At 39.5% G+C, this 19,915-nt stretch overlaps 1 protein-coding gene across 4 annotated transcripts in view; it reads left to right on the forward strand.

Moving 5' to 3' along the window:
• The window catches only part of ATXN10 (ataxin 10), a 172,687-nt gene that overhangs the window by 132,670 nt on the left and 20,102 nt on the right, over positions 1-19,915 (forward strand). For 2 of the 4 annotated variants that reach the window (XM_042846823.2, XM_005299980.4), the window contains exon 10: positions 14,528-14,591. The exons of 1 other annotated variant lie outside the window; for it this stretch is intronic. In XM_042846823.2, coding sequence (XP_042702757.2) covers positions 14,528-14,591 — 64 coding nt within the window. Of the gene's footprint in view, positions 1-9,337; positions 9,707-14,527; positions 14,592-19,915 lie in introns of those variants that run through there. One more of the 4 variants, XM_065570205.1, reaches the window with a different exon arrangement.

Consider the following 19,915-nt stretch of genomic DNA (forward strand, 5'->3'; position numbering starts at 1 on the left):
TAATTTCAAATCTAAAATGACAAAATATATAATTAAATCATTCCCATAATCTAAATACTACATCACATAATAGAATTGTGTCTCTCCATGTTTCTTGTAGCTTTTTTCAGTGCCACTGATGATGTACGTTCTGCCATAACTACATTGATATATCAAGCCCACAATAATATAAAATGGGTAACCCACTAACAATCCGGTATACAGCGTCTGACTGGAATGTCATCTCCGTTTGTATCATCTTCCTCATCTGACCTGTCATCCATACTGTCACATCATGCTCATCTTCATTCATGCTTTCACATGTTTGCATCCTATGATGTTCTGGAGAGCATTTGAATCCATTTGCAAGGCACTGGCAATCAAGTAGTTTTCATTCTTTGATGCTTATACAAGTTGTCAGCTTCAAGACTATCTCAGGAGCAGGTGGGCCGTTCATCCATTCTTTTGTCAACTCACCCTCCTCCATGACCCTGCTAGGCCCTGGTTCAGGGCTGGGTATGACAGCATACTTCTCCGGGCTCCTATGCCAGATAGCAGCCTGGTCAATGGCACACTGAGCATGCAAGTAGAGGTAGTCTTTGCATGGAGACAGCTGGCCATATTCAACATCTCCCTTCTTAGTTTGGAACAGCTCGCATCTTAGAACATTCACCTCTGTTATATTTGATTGAGCTGATGTATTCTACAGGTGAATTCCTAAAGAAGAAAGAGATCTGCAGACAAGACCCAGTGTTGCCGTTGCTCCACCAGTGCTCTCGGAGGAGCCTCTTTTCTAGTGATCAACTTTAAGCCAGTCACTTTCCCACATCCTGCAAATGCACTAACAGAATCACAACCATTCCTAATAGGGCTCTGCACACTTCCTTTTCTATTGATATGCCAAGTTTGCTTATTGTGACACCCTGGCACCCCAATATTCATCACTGTCATGTAATTAGGATATGTTTTGTACAAAGTATGCCCTATGAGGTATCATCATTCTAAAAGTCTTGATCTGCTAGACATTAATATCTCGTTGGATTGTATGTGCTGTTGTCGTATGTGACATTATGAAGTTTGGCTATGTATGTGTTACTGAAACATATTGTGAGGTTGAAAACACCCACAAGCAGACTTTCAGGTACAACAGTACAAAGGCCAAACAATGTTAATGGCTTATTGAGGAAATGCACACAAGCACAAGGATTACCCCAGGAACGGAGTACAATAGAAACCTCTCAGAGATAGCACTACACAATGGGAACTGTTTGACCCTGGTCACAGCAAAAGAGCTTTCCAGCAAGTGGGAAGAAGATATAAAAAGGGGAAATATCATGATGGGACCTCACTCACTACAACACCACTCCTGAAAAGGCCTAAGGGGCAAGGATTGAACTGTGGGAAGTGATGGTCCCAGGCTAGAGGGATTTTTAGCTGGAAACCTGGGAAAGCCAAGGCATCTTGTGCCTTAAGAATCTGCCAGCCTGTATATCACTCAGGGTGAGAATTTGTTAATTCATATCCTACTTATCTAGTGTGTTAAGATTAACTTGCATTTTTGTTTATTTACTAAGGTAATCTGCTTTGATCCGTTTGCTATCACTTCTAATCAATTATTAACTACATAAGATAGATTTTAAACTTGTTTTTGTTTTGTCTAAAATCAGTGTGAGAGAGTTATAACTTGGGGCAGAAAGCTGTTGTATATCTCTCTCCACATTGAGGGAGGGGCGAATTTTATGAGTTTACGTTGTACAGTTCCCTGTGCAGCGCAAGACGGTATAGTTTTGGGTTTACACTCCAGAGGGCGTGCGTGCCTTAGCAACTGGGAGGTGCCTTAGCTGAGCCTTCCCATGCAGAGCTGATCTCAGCATGTGTGTGTGAAGCTGTAGCTGGGTGTGTCCCTATCTGTGTGTATGCTGGTGAAAGAGCAAGCTTGGAGAGTTTGGCAACTTATCACAGCACCACAGTGTGAAAGGGAGCCCAGGCTGGTGGGTCAGGCAGACTCAGTGGTACCCCAGTTCCAAGTGGCACGCCGGGGGGAAACTGTCACACATACAGCTATATAACTCATTTGATTTTTGGTGCCAAATCTTACATTTTGCTGATGTCCCTGAAGAAATCAAGGATAAGAATTAGCACATCAGTGTCCTCAGATACAGTAATAACTGATTCATGGTTAAGAACATAAGAACGGCCATACTGGGTCAGACCAAAGGTCCATCCAGTCCAGTATCCTGTCTACCGACAGTGGCCAATGCCAGGTGCCCCCGAGGGAGTGAACCTAACAGGTAATGATCAAGTGATCTCTCTCCTGCCTTCCATCTTCACCCTCTGACAAACAGAGGCTAGGGACACCATTCCTTTACCCATCGTGGTTATTAGCCATTAATGGACTTAACCTCCATGAATTTATCCAGTTCTCTTTTAAACCCTGTTATTGTCCTAGCCTTCACAACCTCCTCAGGCAAGGAGTTCCACAAGTTGACTGTGCGCTGTGTGAAGAACTTCCTTTTATTTGTTTTAAACCTGCTGCCCATTAATTTCAGTTGGTGGTCCCTAGTTCTTATATTATGGGAACAAGTAAATAACTTTTCCTTATTCACTTTCTGCACACCACTTATGATTTTATATACCTCTAGCATATCCCCCCTTAGTCTCCTCTTTTCCAAGCTGAAAAGTCCTAGCCTCTTTAATCTCTCCTAATATGGAACCCGTTCCAAACCCCTAATCATTTTAGTTGCCCTTTTCTGAACTTTTTCTAATGCCAGTATATCTTTTTTGAGATGAGGAGACCACATCCGTATGCAGTATTGAAGATGTGGGCGTACCATGGATTTAGGAGATGCTAGGGCTTGTAGGCTAGGACTTTTCAGTTTGGAAAAGAGGAGAGTAAGGGTCAGATGAGATGAGAAACATTCACGTAAAGAATTGGACACATCAGAAAAGGGCAGACAAATAAACAGTGACAAGTTTTTAAAGTGCTTGTACACAAATGCTAGAAATCTAAATAATAAGATGGGTGAACTAGAGTGTCTCATGATAAAGGAGGATATTGATATAATAGGTATCACAGAAACCTGGTGGACTGAGGACAATCAATGGGACACAATCATTCCGGGGTACAAAGTATATCGGAAGGACAGAAGAGGTCGTGCGGGGGGGGGTGGTGGAGGGGAGTGGCACTATATGTGAAAGAAAATGTAGAATCAATTGAAGTAAAAATCTTAAGTGAATCCACATGTTCCATAGAATCTCTGTGGATAGGAATTCCATGTTCTAATAAGAATATAACATTAGGGATCTATTATCGACCACCTGACCAGGACCGTGATAGTGATGATGAAATGCTATAAAAATTAAAAACTCAATAATAGTGGGGGATTTCAATTATCCCCATATTGACGGGGAACATGTCTCTGCATTTCGTCCTGAGGTGACAAAATTTCTCGATACTTTAAATGACTGCTTCTTGGAGCAGCTGGTACGGGAACCCACAAGGGGAGAAGCAACTCTAGATTTAGTCCTGAGTGGACCGCAGGAGCTGGTCCAAGAGGTAACTATAACAGGACCACTTGGAAATAGTGACCATAATATAAAAACATTTAACATTGCTATGGTGGGAAGAACATCTCAACAGTCCAACACTCTGGCATTTAATTTCAAAAAGGGGAACTATGCAAAAATGAGGGGGTTAGTTAAACAGAAATTAAAAGGTACAGTGACTAAAGTGAAATCACTGCAAGCTGCATGGGCGCTTTTTAAAGACACCATAATAGAGGCCCAACTTCAGTGTATACCCCAAATTAAGAAACACAGTAAAAGAACTAAAAAAGAGCCACTGTGGCTTAACAACCATGTAAAAGAAGCAGTGAGAGATAAAAAGACTTCCTTTAAAAAGTGGAAGTCAAATCCTAGCGAGGTAAATAGAAAGGAGCATAAACACTGCCAAATTAAGTGTAAAAATGTAATAAGAAAAGCCAAAGAGGAGTTTGAAGAACGGCTAGCCAAAAACTCCAAAGATGGTAATAAAATGTTTAAGTACATCAGAAACAGGAAGCCTGCTAAACAACCAGTGGGGCCCCTTGATGATCGAGATACAAAAGGAGTGCTTAAAGACGATAAAGTCATTGAGGAGAAACTAAATGGATTCTTTGCTTCAGTCTTCACGGCTGAGGATGTTAGGGAGATTCCCAAACCTGAACGGGCTTTTGTAGGTGACAAAACTGAGGAACTGTCACAGATTGAAGTGTCACTAGAGGAGGTTTTGAAATTAATTGATAAACTTAACATTAACAAGTCACCGGGACCAGATGGCATTCACCCAAGAGTTCTGAAAGAACTCAAATGTGAAATTGCGGAACTATTAACTAGGGTTTGTAACCTGTCCTTTAAATCGGTTTCTGTACCCAACGACTGGAAGATAGCAAATGTAACACCAATATTTAAAAAGGGCTCTAGAGGTGATCCCGGCAATTACAGACCGGTAAGTCTAACGTCGATACCGGGCAAATTGGTCGAAACAATAGTAAAGAATAAAATTGTCAGACACGTAGAAGAACATAAATTGTTGGGCAAAAGTCAACATGGTTTCTGTAAAGGGAAATCGTGCCTTACTAATCTATTAGGGTTCTTTGAAGGGGTCAACAAACATGGACAAGGGGGATCCAGTGGACATTGTGTACTTAGATTTCCAGAAAGCCTTTGACAAGGTCCCTCAGCAAAGGCTCTTAGGTAAATTAGGTTGTCATGGGATAAAAGGGAAGGTCCTTTCATGGATTGAGAACTGGTTAAAAGCCAGGGAACAAAGGGTAGGAATTAATGGTAAATTCTCAGAATGGAGAGGGGTAACTAGTGGTGTTCCCCAAGGGTCAGTCCTCGGACCAATCCTATTCAACTTATTCATGCAGATGATACTAAACTGCTCAAGAAAGTTAAGACCAAAGCAGACTGTGAAGAACTTCAACAAGATCTCACAAAACGAAGTGATTGGGCAACAAAATGGCAAATGAAATTGAATGTGGATAAATGTAAAGTAATGCACATTGGAAAAAATAACCCCAACTGTACATACAATATGATGGGGGCTAATTTAGCTACAACAAATCAGGAAAAAGATCTTGGGGACATCATGGATAGTTCTCTGAAGATGTCCAGACAGTGTGCAGAGGCTGTCAAAAAAGCAAACAGGATGTTAGGAATCATTAAAAAGGGGATAGAGAATAAGATGGAGAATATATTATTACCCTTATATAAATCTATGGTACGCCCACATCTTGAATACTGCGTATAGATGTGGTCTCCTCATCTCAAAAAAGATATACTGGCACTAGAAAAGGTTCAGAGAAGGGCAACTAAAATGATTAGGGGTTTGGAAAGGGTCCCATATGAAGAGAGATTAAAGAGGCTAGGAGTTTTCAGTTTGGAAAAGAGGAGACTAAGGGGGGATATGATAGAGGTATATAAAATTATGAGTGATGTGGACAAAGTAGATAAGGAAAAGTTATTTACTTATTCCCATAATACAAGAACTAGGGGTCACCAAATGAAATTAACAGGTAGACAGGATTCTTGGTCTGACCCAGTACAGCCATTCTTATGCTTAGCGTGTCACATCTGAGTGTCTGCCTCTTCTTGTGAAGAGGACTACTAAAGAAAGTTTGATGCCCCTTCTCTGACGAGCTTGTTACAGTGTTCCTGGCATGTCACATACATCGTTTTCTCACCTATTTTCTCCAGGAAATAGGGCTTTTTCCATTCATCGCATAAGAATCTGATGAGAGCAGTCTTGCTGGTAGAACATCCAGGAACTCAGTCAGCTGACCAGGACGAGGCTGGTCTAGCCTCATGATCGGAGAGAGCGTTAGGCCTCGTGGTCGGAGTCTGAGTCAGTAGTCGGAAGCTGGAGCCGAGGGTCAAGCTGGAGTCCATAGTCAGGAGCCAAAGCCAAGGGTCCAACTGGAGAGAACAGGGTAGCAGATGAAGAGGGTTCAAGGCAGGGGCAGGACACAGGCAAGGCTGGATGCAAATCAGGAGTAGGAGGAACGAGGTAACGCAGGATCTGGCACAGTGATGGGCCAGAGCATTGAGCAGCCAGCGAGGAGCTGCTGCTGCTTGCTTAAGAGCAGCAGCCTGCTTGCCCTTGTAGCCAATCAGGCAGCTATATTGACTAGGCCGCCTGGAGATTAGCTCTGCTGCAGGCCCTGATTCCCGACATATGGGCTGCCATTGTTGGCTCTTCTGGCGAGATACAATGTTGGTCAACGGCACTTCAGGGCCTGACCTTCTGTTTTCCCTCTACGTTTTTAATGATGTCATTGTACATATCAAAGAACACATCTATCCTGTCACTGTCCATTCCAGTCTTCAAAGCTGACATAGATGTTCTCTGATCGATTACCAGACATTTTGTTCTCAACATTTATTTTGTGTACAAAAGCCATTCCATCTCCAGTGCAGTCAGGACGACTAGGGATTGTGTCAACTGCTGTTACTATTTTCTCAAGACTCTTTGCCAGGGCTGCTGCATTCGTCGTCTTCACACTGCCGACAAAGTTGACGAGAGCCCAAGGCACAGGGGTCCTCAGAGGTGCAGCAACACTTCCCTCATGTCCAAATTCCAACTTGCTGCTTCCAAAAGCATTTGACCAAAAACCTTGTGATCCATCTTTAATATAATCTTCTTGTTTGAGACTTTCATTTCCCTGGATTTCTTTGTCACTGAATGTCTACAGTTTTTGCTTTGGCAGCCTATCATAGAAGTTTTGGTTTGGCTGCTCTGTCTCTAGCCTGTTACGTCGGAAAGCTATGTATGCACCTTCTCCTTCTCTTCTTTGTATATAACAGATCCTCTCAAACATCTTCTGGAGCTACAGAACCAAGGGGGAGTGAGGGTTTTTGTTTTTTGTTTTTTTGGACAGGTGAGAAAAAGATTCATTATGGCAAAGGTCAAGCAAGTGTTTTTTATTTTTGGGTTTTTTGTTTTGTTGCAGTGGCTGGTAAATTTTTGTGGTTCAGTCTTCCGTGCTATGTGAGGATCTTGCCATTATTTGTTCCCTGCGGTATCTGAAGGCATTTTCTAAAACTGGTCCAGCAGATGAAGTCCAAATTCTGTTTGATCTTCTCCAGCAGCGTAATTTATTTGGTACAAATGACGGATTCGAAAGGAAGGTGACACAAGAGCTCTTTTAGATTTCCTTTCACTGAAGGTACCATTTCTGCTTGCAGCTACATCAACCAGAAGGGTAGAAGAAATCCCAACATTTTCTATAAAATGTCCATTCATTACGTATCATCCTGACAAAATTGTTCCTGAGAAATATATTTCCATCTTCAGAGAAAAATTCCAGTTTCCATATTAATCAAGAGAGTTTCCTTCTGCCCCAGTCCAACATGAGAAAAGGAAAATAACTTTCACTTTTTATGGAGTCTTTAGTCCTTAAATTTTACCTGTATTGGGATCAACTGTATTTGTCCTTTTTGGAGAGTCACAAAAGTATCAGTCTGGACAAAAAGTAGCTAAATGAATCCATTGGTATCTCTAACAAGGGGTCTCTTTTGTCTCTTCGATAAAAGTCCATCAGGCCAAAAGTCAGACTAATTCTTGGACAGAAAAGAGGGAGCCTTTGTGAAAAAGGTTTGCAAAGTGACCACCTTTAAATCTATTCACTCCTTTTGTTATAGGATCAATGCTAATACCTCAGATAACATTTCTTAGGGACCATGTTTTAAAGACCATGGAGTAAAAATAGTCAATAGGTTTATTTTCCATATCCCTAATATGGCTATTTGGTATTTCTCTTTACGGCCCAATTGTGCAAATTACTGAAGCTAATCTCTGCAGAAAGGGGAATTTTGCCCCTATCCCTGAATTGGTTTTCTGAGAGAGTCAGTAGCTGCGGTTGTTGGTTTTTCCTACACCATTGGTCGTTGGTGATCACAAGATGTGTGTCAGTTTTCGAGACGTGTCTCTTCTAGTTCTTGTTTACTAGCAGCAGCCTCTTGTGGTCAGAAATTTTTCTTTCAATTTGTTCCTCTGCCTGTCTGTTTGTTGCCGGCAGTGAGAGTAGGGGCCTTTTAGCATAGATTACTAGAGCTACTCACATAATCTCATTTTGCTTGCAGGGAAAATGTTCCCTTTTTTTGTGCCATAGCTGCAACACATGCTATGTCTGTGAAATATGTATTGTCTCTGTAGCTGAAATAATGATGCAAAAGATAGAACTGAGAAACAAAACCAGTCATATATGTTCCAGTGGAAGAGCCATTTCTGTTGAAGCATATCTTGTCTAAAGACATGTAGAAGTTCTTATTACAGCACATTAAATTTTTTGCCAACAAGACAATTGCTTAAGGATTTTTAGTCTTGCCATGCTTTTATGCTTAACACAGTCTAGTTGTTTAGCACCTATTTAACCATAAATGTGCATGGTTGTTTTGGAGAGAATACAGGTATTTGTTGTTTTATTTATTTGTATTGTGGTACCATTAGGAACTTCAGCTCCATAGTACTAGAGGCTGTACATAACACACACACACTCTCTCTCTCTCATACATACACACACACACACACACACACACACACACACACACACACACACACACACACCTACCTTACATTCTGAGTAATGGGGCCAACTTTAGAGGTGTCTGAATTTAAGTCTAGCAGTAGTCTAAATTCCCGTTACTTATGCTTTCTTTGGGCCTTGTGAATGTTCATGTTAAACTAGTAATAATCAGTAATCCATGCACTTTATAAGAAAATACTGCATTCTGGTATAATATGAGGGATGGCAGTCTTGCCTTTTTGCCTCCTCCTCCTACAGCCCACAGAGAAAGAGGGTTTGTTGTATGCCTAGCAGAGCCTAAGGGCCTCTTATTTTTTCCCTACTCTTCACCACTGTCACAACTAAAACTCCCAGACACAACCATTATCCTTCTGGCTACAGGTGACTAAATAATGCTCTTTTCTGAGCCCATCCATGCAACTTCCTAACTGGATATAATCATACTTCCTCGGTGCACTACAGGGGTGCTAAACCCCTCCTATATCCCACATGCAGTCACTGAGCATTTTTCTGGGTCCTCGACACAAAGGTGAATTTCATCCTTAGACAAAATAAACACCTGAGATATGATATACTTCTGGTGTGAGCAGATAAATCTCCATTCATGCCAATGAAATTGCGCATCTGCCAGCAGCAGTGAATTTGACCTCTGCTGTGCAACTTTTGGACTGCATAATTTCAGTGTTCAGTCTGATTTAGCAGTTACTACTTCTCAGAACTGACATGTCCTAACATATCTAAATAATACTCAATACATACTTATATTTCTTTCTTTCTGTCTTTCTTTCTAGGACTTGGCATCTTCTGTTGAGGGAAGGCCAATTTGTAAATTGGTCTATAACACTGGTCTACAATTTTTGAGAAGTCATCTGCTTCAGAGATAAAATGTGCTATTTATTATGTATTTTGATGTGCTGAATTCAAATAGGACAATTAAAACAACTGATTGGCTACTGGTTTCTAAGATATTTAAGTTTTTACATTTTATGTCTATGTATATTGTGTAGATAGTAGAGTTTTAATCATAAATTATAAACCTAGGTCTTTTCATGTGTTTATGGTTGCTTTACATGATAATATTTCACCTGTCCTGTTTATGTAACACTTTAAAAATCAGAAAAAGGGTTATATAAATAAAATTTATTATGAAACAAAAGGCAAAAAACTATTATGTACATAGTTTAGTCCTATTCAGTGTCTACTCAGCGCTTCTTGGCTTGTCTCTTGTATTCATTAAATGGAGCATCTCTTGTCACTGTCCAGCAATAGTCTGCAAGCATTGATGGGCTCCATTTGCACTGATAGCGTTTCTTCCTTGTTGCAATGTCCTGGTGAAATCTCTCGCCGTGCTCGTCGCTCGCTGCTCCGCAGTTCGGTGGAAAAAAATCTAGATGAGAGTGCAAAAAATATATCTTTAGTGACATGTTGCAACCAAGGCTTTTGTATGCCTTGAGTAGGTTTTCCACCAACAACCTGTAGTTGTCTGCCTTGTTGTTTCTGAGAAAATTTATTGCCACTAACTGGAAGGCTTTCCATGCCATCTTTTCCTTGCCACGCAGGGCATGGTCAAATGCATCATCTCGAAGTTCACGAATCTGAGGACCAACAAAGACACTTTCCTTTATCTTAGCTTCACTTAACCTTGGAAATTTTCCATGGAGGTACTTGAAAGCTGCTTGTGTTTTGTCAATGGCCTTGACCAAGTTCTTCATCAGACCCAGCTTCCATGTGTAAGGGTGGTAACAAAATCTTCCTTGATTCAACAAGTGGTGGATGCTGAACACTTTTCCTCCCAGGCTCCAATGACTGTCGGAGTGGCTAATCTTTCTTCATGTAGTGGGAATCTCTTGCACGACTATCCCATTCGCAGAGAAAACCGCAGTACTTTGTGTATCCAGTCTGCAGACCAAGCAAGAGAGCAACAACCTTCAAATCGCCACAAAGCTGCCACTGATGTTGGTCATAATCTATGCACATCAAAAGTTGTTTCATGTTGTCATAGGTTTCCTTCATATGGACTGCATGACCAACTGGAATTGATGGCAAAACATTGCCATTATGCAGTAAAACAGCTTTAAGACTCGTCTTCGATGAATCAATGAACAGTCTCCACTCATCTGGTTCGTGAACGATGTTGAGGGCTGCCATCACACCATCGATGTTGTTGCAAGCTACAAGATCACCTTCCATGAAGAAGAATGGGACAAGATCCTTTTGACGGTCACGGAACATGGAAACCCTAACATCACCTGCCAGGAGATTCCACTGCTGTAGTCTGGAGTCCAACAGCTCTGCCTTACTCTTGGGTAGTTCCAAATCCTTGACAAGGTCATTCAGTTCACCTTGTGTTACGAGGTGTAGTTCAGAGGAGGAGGATGGGAGAAAATGTGGGTCCTGTGACATTGATATTTCAGGACCAGAAGTTTCATCCTCTTCCTCTTCCTCGTCTGACTCAAGTGAGAATGATTCTGGTGCATCAGGAACCCGCAGTCCTTCTCCGTGGGGTACTGGGTGTATAGCTGATGGAATGTTTGGATAATGCACAGTCCACTTTTTCTTCTTTGACACACCTTTCCCAACTGGAGGCACCATGTAGAAGTAACAATTGCTGGTATCTGTTGGCTCTCTCCAAATCATTGGCACTGCAAAAGGCATAGATTTCCTTTTCCTGTTCAACCACTGGCGAAGATTTGTTGCACAAGTGTTGCAGCATATGTGTGGGGCCCACCTCTTGTCCTGATCTCCAATTTTGCAGCTAAAATAAAGGTGATAGGCTTTCTTAACCATAGTGGTTATACTGCGCTTTTGTGATGCAAAAGTCACTTCACCACAAACATAGCAGAAGTTATCTGCACTGTTCACACAAGTACGAGGCATCTCTGCTCACTTTGGCTAAACAGAAATGTGTCCCTTTGCAAAATCAAACACTGACAAATAAGAGAGCACGACACTGTATGATTTCTAGAGCTGATATAGGGCAATTTGTTCAGCAGAGTGATGTAAGCTTTGTTATGATTGCATCATCCATGACTTCTAGAAATAACATGATGCAATTCATACCATCTATGATGCAATACCAGCTTCAGATTGCATCATTCATTGTTTTGCCTAAAAAGCAAGTCCTGTCCAAACCCAGTCATAGATTTATTCATAGCTCCAGTCAAAGATGTATTTTAGTCATTTCTGGTTTAAATTGAGATCCCTTCCCTTTATAACTCACTTATCCTCCGCCATTCCCCAGTCAAGGATCGTATATACTGACCCAATAGCATATCTTGAAAACTAGAGCCAATCAACAATTTTAAGCATCGTTTTCGTTCTCAGTGACCCAGAATTAGTAAAGTTTGACTACATTTATTTCAGAAGCATTTTGGCTGTAGAGCAGTGTAATTATTGCTTTTCAGTATTGTACATTTGGGGAGATTGTTTTGATTAGTGACTTCTACACATTGAAATAAATAGCTTGTGAAAGTCCAGCTTAAAAAAGGGAAAAATAACTGACAATCTCTTTTTTAAGTCCCTTTGTGAATGGGAAGCCTTTTTCATAAGTGTGATACATTTGGACTCTCCATTTTGTTCACCATTTTGATACTGTCCTAAGAAACATAATTACAGACTATTGTTCACATTATAGAATGGTACTATGGAGCAGTATTTTAAAAGATAATTGTTTAGTTACACTATTTTTAAAGTGTTGCTTCAGTTTAATTCAGTATTTATCGAGAGTCTAGTGTTTAGTTACCTGATTACGTTTATATAATCGTCTAATCTTTGTTAATTTTCTTAATTGATAGTAACTGACATTTACTGTCAAATGTGGCATTCTTTCTAGAAAGCAGTACAAGAAATTGTGATGCAATATTATCTTTTCAAGATTTCAAGTACTTATTGATGTGAAAATCGCAGGTGGTGTAAGGATGAAATTGTGACCCATTAATGTCATTGATAAAATTCCCATTGATTTCAGTGGGGCCAAGATTTCAGCCTAAATGTAGACTGCAGTTTTATTTAATTGCTTAAACCAGCATAATTGTTCCTGTAGAACATAACAGCCCTTCAGAAAATTACCTGGCATTATGCTAATCCAGTGCAGTACCTAATTGTTCACCAATAGGCACCACCGCGTAAGTAGAGGGTACTTTTTTTGCCTTCTGCTTCTAATCCAGGTCAATGGGCATAAGTGCCGGCAAAAAGTTACTTGTATCTTTGCAGGGCTGGGGGCAACAACCATTAACTTCTTCCCTGTGTGTGTGTCTGTGTGTGATATTTGTGTAGATTTGTCCCTTCTCAAACAAAATTGATCAGTCCCCAACTGCCCTCCCCCACACCTCCATCCCGTACACTCTTCCCAGGACACTACACACTACCTTGGTGGTAAGGTTGCTGAGGTTCACATATTGCCTTACTTCATCACACCTACTCTGCTGTAACTCATGGTGTACCTACAGAAGTAAGTGAATTGGACATAGCCTTCCTAGACGCAAAAAATGGAACCCAGTTGTTTTAATTATCTGTATATTTTCTCATTTTATGCTGTTCAAGCTAATATAAATGGTGGTTCATGAGTTTTCTAGTTAGCATTTCTTGTTTACTGCATGAATATGGACAGGTTGATGCTTGTGCTGTAGTTTGCTGCTCATGTTCCCATCGATTGAAGGAAACTCATCAGTACCAACTATTGAGCACTTGAGACTTTTAATTAAATTTTACTTGTACAGAGTATTTTTTTATTAAATTTTACTTGTACAGAGTATTTTTTTAATATGCCACTTGAGTGTCTGATTTTAATCAGACCTGAACAAACTGCCTGACTTATTTCAGTTGACAGCACTTGTTGTAGATTAATTTTACTGTTCAACATTTCATTGATGGAAAATAGAAGGTAATGTTCTGGGTGGATCAGAGTTTGGCCACAGAGTGTAAAAAATCGCTTGCAAATGCAGATGACAATTGGATTATTAAAAGGTCACTGTTTGTTCAAGCTTTGAAGTGTAATATCATATGTGATATCCTGTGGAAATCACACAAGAAATAGCCTGGATGGAATGCATATTTTAAAACTTGTTTTACAAATTCAATTTCTTCTAGATATAGTTATGTACGTTAGCATAGATGTGCTAAATTAACTTTTAAGAGCTATCAGAGCTTCTTTGGGTTTTTTTTCTGATAAGCTATGTCAGTTACAGTCTCTGTCTATTTCTGCTGTTGTTACTTGCTCATGTAATCATTGAAATTCTATACTAATATTGTATGGAGTGGGGTTCATAAAAGCGGTATTTTGTTAAATTAATCTCTTAATTTAGTTATTGTTTGCTGTTATGCTGTTGAGATTCACATTTCAGCCTTTTCTCTCCCCACTTCCCTTTTTTTTTTTTTTACGGTTAGTGATCAGTTACAATTGAAAAGGGTATCCATGGTGCAGTGTAAATTTGTGATTTTTTTGTTTTACATGATGCAGATGAAAGATCTGCTCCAAACCGCAAATGTGTTTAGAAAAGTATAAACCTGTCTCTGGGCTGTGAATCTAAAAGATGGTTGCACTCTCTTTGATCTGCTTGCCTCACCAATCTCAGTTTGAAATCAAGTTTTCCAGAATTAAAACAAAGCTTAGAGTTTTCACACCAGTAGTATGTAAATGTACTTGTTCGTGGGGTTTTTAATCTATTCAGAAGCATAGGTTTTCAATTTAGTGTGTGAGGCATGAGCCATACAAGGACATATATCATTAAGACAAATATTAGAAGTAGGAGGCATGTAAAATTAATGTACATTTGTGTGAATATTTTATTATATTTATGTTTAAAAAGAACTTTTTTTCTTTACAATTTGGCTTAACATATATCACATACTTTTAGTTAAACTAATGTGCAGGTGCCCTGGGTCTGTTGTATCTTTGCAGTCTCTATTTGTTATTTCTTTCATTCTTTGCCGCCAACAGTATTGAGAATTGTATTAAATTAAGAAAATTTGTTTTAATTCAGGTTTATCGATTAGATGGAATTCCACTGATCCTGGACAACTGCAGTATTGATGACAACAACCCTTGTATCCTTTAAGTGAAGTTGTAACAGACTAAATAATGTATATTCTCCTATAACATAATTGAGGGGACATTGTATGCATATAAACCTCTACCCCGATATAACGCGACCCGATATAACACAAATTCGGATATAACGCAGTAAAGCAGTGTTCCGGGGTGGCGGGGCTGCACACTCCAGCGGATCAAACCAAGTTCGATATAACGCGGTTTCACCTATAAAGCAGTAAGATTTTTTTTTTGGCTCCTGAGGACAGCGTTATATCGAGGTAAAGGTGTATATATGTGTTGGCATACCTCTGATAATCTTCGGAGTTGTTCGTTGTATCCAATGTCACTGAACAGGTGTTTTCTCCTGGATTTACATTAAGGTCTCAGATTTAATCATTGACTGTGGTCATCTTGAGTATAACCTGTTCTTAAACTGTAGCTCAGGGGTCGGCAACCTTTCAGAAGTGGTGTGCCAAGTCTTCATTTATTCACTCTAATTTAAGGTTTTGAGTGTCAGTAATACATTTTAACATTTTTAGAAGGTCTCTTTCTATAAGTCTATAATATATAACTAAACTATTGTTGTATGTAAAGTAAATAAGGTTTTTTAAATGTTTAAGAAGCTTCATTTAAAATTAAATTAAAATGCAGAGCTCCCAGACTGGTGGCCAGGACCCAGGCAGCGTGAGTGCCACTGAAAATCAGCTCGCTTGCTGTCTTTGGCACACGTGCCATAGGTTGCCTACCCCTGCGGTAGCTCCTACTAATCTGTATAATGCAAATACTCCAGGCTACTGTACAAGGCATTACAAATCACCCTGGCAAAGAGTTGATTTCATATTAGGACATGAAAGCGAAAGAGTTTATTTTTAAAAAAAGTCCTAGTTAGGGTAATACCTGAACATCCTTAGAAATTTCTATTTTTCAATACTGAGTCTTTGACCTTGTTCGTAAAATTGAAGATGCCCTTTTGATCACTTGATGTTTTGTGCTGGTGTTGTTTCTGAATACTATATGAACTGAGAAATACATACATGTACAACATAACATCAAAATGCAATTTTTTTTTAAATCAATAGCTTAAGAGAACAAGACCTTCCTCACTCTCAGCTGAACAACGTCCAGACAGAGGCTTGGATAGTGTTATTTTTAAAGCGTTCAAGACAAATTCCTGGGAATGTTTTGTCTTGGCCTGTGCGTAAAATAGTCAGATAATGCTCTAGGGAGATTATGGATTAAATCCTACCCCATTGAAGTCAATTTGAGTTTTGCCATTGACATCAGTGGGACTAGGGTTGTCACCCTGTGGATGGTTTGTGACTCTGAGTGTCACTATACTGCAATAAATAATCTCCAGCACCCAGTTTCAGAGCCGGTGTGAATTGACTCAGGCTTTTGGGTGACTCAGGCTGCTGTGCTGAAAAAGGCAATGTAGTCATTTGGGCTCAAGCCCAGGCTCTGAAATCCATCCCCCCTTGTGGAGTTCCAGACCCCAACTTCTAGCCCAGGCCCAAATGTCTACATCGTTATTTTTAGCCACCCCTGCCCGAGCCATAGTCAGCTGACCTAGGGGCTGTGGATGTTTTATTGCAGTGTAGACATACTCTAAGGCCCTGATCCAGGAAAGCATCCCTGTTCAGGAAAGCACTTAAAGACATGCTTACATTTATGCCATAGAAGTCAGTGAGACGTAACATGCTTCAAGTTAAGCATGTCCTTAAGTGCTTTCCTGAATTGGAGTGAACTTGGAGTGTTTCTTGAATCGGTACCTATGTCTTGTTTTTTAACATCCTCAATATCCCTTGTTCACTGTTAGAGCTCTGGATTGGGATTCATAATAGAAATCTGAATTAAGACCATACTTGGTCATTGTAACTGACCTCAGAGCTTTTGCGTCAATTGACACTTGTCCAGTGAACTGAAATAAGTAGATAGAATAGTAAGCAGTCCATCAATTTTACACACGTATTAAATCTGACTAGTGGAAAAATAGTTCTCAACTCAGAGACTTATGTGGCAATTTATGTGAGGGGGAAAAATAGTTAAGTCAATTAATGACGCAGGTTATTGGACTGGTATGATATGAACAGTGCAAATGATGCATTATAGGGGCTTTTTTGTGGCTTAAAAACAGTAGCATCCCTAAAGAGCAGCAACTGCAAAACTCAGGAGGATTATAACTTGAAGGAAACTACTTTAAAAATCTCTTGGACATTTTTATCATGGCAATTTTATTGTCAGAGCAACATCTAGGTACCCACTAATTGTCGCAATCAGTTGTGAGGTGGTAAGTCATCTCTAGACAGCATATTAGGATAACTAACAACATTTGATCCAGTGACTACAGCCAACGTGATTACCGACATGTGATGTGCAGACCCTGAACAGACTGACAATACAGTCTGTTTACCATCCTCAGAGTTCATTTTTAGAGTCCAGCCAAACCTGACCACAACTTCTAGACTACAGTTAGGTTTTGTTTTTTATTTTTTATATTTTTTAAAAAGTTAATTCAGATTAACAAATTAACTTCGGAGTAAAAATCCACCTGCAGCAAATATGGTAAAACAAAGAACAAAACTGTGAAAAGGATTCTAATTTTCATCATAATTTCATTGCATAACTATGGTTAACCTATCATTTAAATCAGCTTTGGTACCAATTAACTAGAGGGTAGCTAATGTGATGCCGATCTTTTAAAAAAAAAAAAAAAAAAAAAAAAAAAAAAGCTCCAGAGGAGATTACAGGCCAGTAAACCTAACTTCAGTACCAGGCAAATTGGTTGAAACTAGTAAAGAACAGAATTATCAGAAACACAGATGAACATGCTTCGTTGGGGAAGAGTTAACACGGCTTATGTAGAGGAAAATCATGCCTCACAAATCTCTTAGAATTCTTTGATGGGGTCAACAAACATGTAGACAAGGGTGATCCAGTGGGTGTAGTGTACTTGGATTTTTAGAAAGCCTTTCACAAGGTTCCTCACCAAGGGCTCTTAAGCAAAGTCATGGGTTAAGAGGGAAGGTCCTCTCATGGATCAGTAACTGGTTAAAATATAGGAAACAAAGAATAAGTGGTCACTTTTCACAATGGAGAGAGGTAAATAGTGGGTTCCCCCAAGAATCTGTAGTGGGACGACTGCTGTTCAACATATTCATAAATGATCTGGGAAAAGGGGTAAACAGTGCAGTGGCAAAATTTGCTGATGGTGCAAAAATAATCTAGATTGTTAAGTCCAAAGCAGATTCCAAAGAGTTAAAGTGATCTCACAAAACTGGGTGACTGGGCAACACAATGGCAGATGAAATTCAGTGTTGATAAATGCAAAGTAATGCACATTGGAAGGTCTAAACTCAGCTATGCATAGAAAATGATGGGGTCTAAATTAACTGTTACCACTCAAGAAAGAGATCTTGGAGTCATTATGGATAGTTCTCTGAAAACAATCACTCAATGCGCAGTGGAAGTCTAAAACACTAAAAGAATGTTAGGAACCATTAGGAAAAGTATGGATAAGAAGACAGTAAATATCATATAAATCCATAGTATGCTCACACTTTGAATACTTCATGCAGTTCTGGTCGCCTCATCTCAAAAAAAGACTTATTAGAATTGGAAAAGGTACAGAGAGAGGCAACAAACATAATTGGGTTATGGAAAATTTTAAAAGACTGGGACTGTTCAGGTTAGAAAAGAGATAACAAAGGGTGGACAGAATGGAGGTCTATAAAATCATGAATGGTGTGGAGAAAGTGAATAAGGAAGTGTTATTTACCCCTTCACATAACACATGAACCAGGGGTTAACTGATGAAATTAATAGGCAGCAGGTTTAAAACGAATAAAAATAAGTACTTCCCAAAACGCACAGTAAACCTGTCAAACTTGTTGTCAGGTATATTGTGAAGGCCAAAAATATAACTCTGTGTGCAAAACAGAATTTTGTAAGTTTATGGAGGGTAGGTCCATCAGTGGCTATTAGCAAAGATGCTCAGGGACTTGCAACCCCATGTCTCTGACCGGCAGATGTTGGGACTCCACAACAGGGGATGGATCACTTGACAAGGGCCCAGTTCTGTTTATTCCCTTTGAAGCATCTGTCATTGTCCACTGTTGGAAGACAGGATACTGGACTAATTGCACCGTTGGTCTTTTTTATGTTCTTAACAAAGCTCAGTTATTTATAAAATTATAACTAATGTAATATTTTTCCATACATTTTGATATAATTGACTTTTTATGAGTGCAATTATAGACATTGTAACACTTTGGAGCGAAGATGAAATGCCACTTGTTTGAATTTAAAGGTTTATCTAATGTAGTAACACCTTTTAATATGAGCTTTCATCACAGACTTGTTATGCATACACACAAGGGGGCAGTGTTCAGATTGCTGTGGGTACATTAACCCTGAACTTTCTCACTCTTGTGGAGTTGTCATTGGGATATTAATGTTGCATTAACCTTTTCTTTCATGTTAGTTAGCACTTGGTTCTGTTTTGCCTTCTTATTGCTTAAATGCATTCTTATAAACATACAAAATTCAACAACTTTTTTTTAAATGGTGGGTGGGTAGTAAGGTCCTGCTTTGCTGTGACAAACTTTTCTGAAATGGTCAAAATTATTATTTTGATTCTCTATTTTTGGCTACTGCCTTCAGGACTTTCTCAGCCTCAAATATCTGACCATATTTAGTCACAGTTTCTCTCCCTACCATCATATTCTCACACATGAGTGATGAATCCATTTCAAATAAGAGATTGGAAGCTGCCTGGCTTATGAAATTAAGTACCTGAACCTGCCCTTTCATAATGATGTCCTCCACCCTCCCTTTCACTTGTGTACAGACCTCAGGAGACCACCTTTATCCTTAAGGTCAAGTGCTCCTTTAATGCTGTTATGCAGCATGAATTTGACTTCCCCCTCCTCTTCTAAGCATTCCATGTGATGCATTCCCAGCGTGTCTCATTGGGAGAGCAAGAGGAAGAGTTCAGAATTAGTTTCTGGTCTCCTGCTTTGTAGTACATTCTGCTACCTCTGGGCACTAAGGCTAGATCATGTTTGTTGATCAAATATGAGTGTAAAACAGATTAGTGCATCTTTAAATTATAATAATCTAGGGAGATTTTATTTTCAACCTCAGTTTGGAACACATTTTATCTACCCTGTCTGTAAGCAAAAAATCCACCTTTACTGAGATTAGACAGCCAGCCCACTTCCACTTTAAAAAAAAAAAATTTTTTTTTTGCCAAAATTGCAACTCTGATCCAAAGACACTTGGTCTGTCTTCTCTTTCTTTTTATTTCTTTTTTTAATTGCAAGTACTTGGGTGGCTGTTC

This window comes from Chrysemys picta, chromosome 1 (genome assembly GCF_011386835.1).
Source record: "Chrysemys picta bellii isolate R12L10 chromosome 1, ASM1138683v2, whole genome shotgun sequence".
Classification (NCBI taxonomy): domain Eukaryota; kingdom Metazoa; phylum Chordata; order Testudines; family Emydidae; genus Chrysemys; species Chrysemys picta.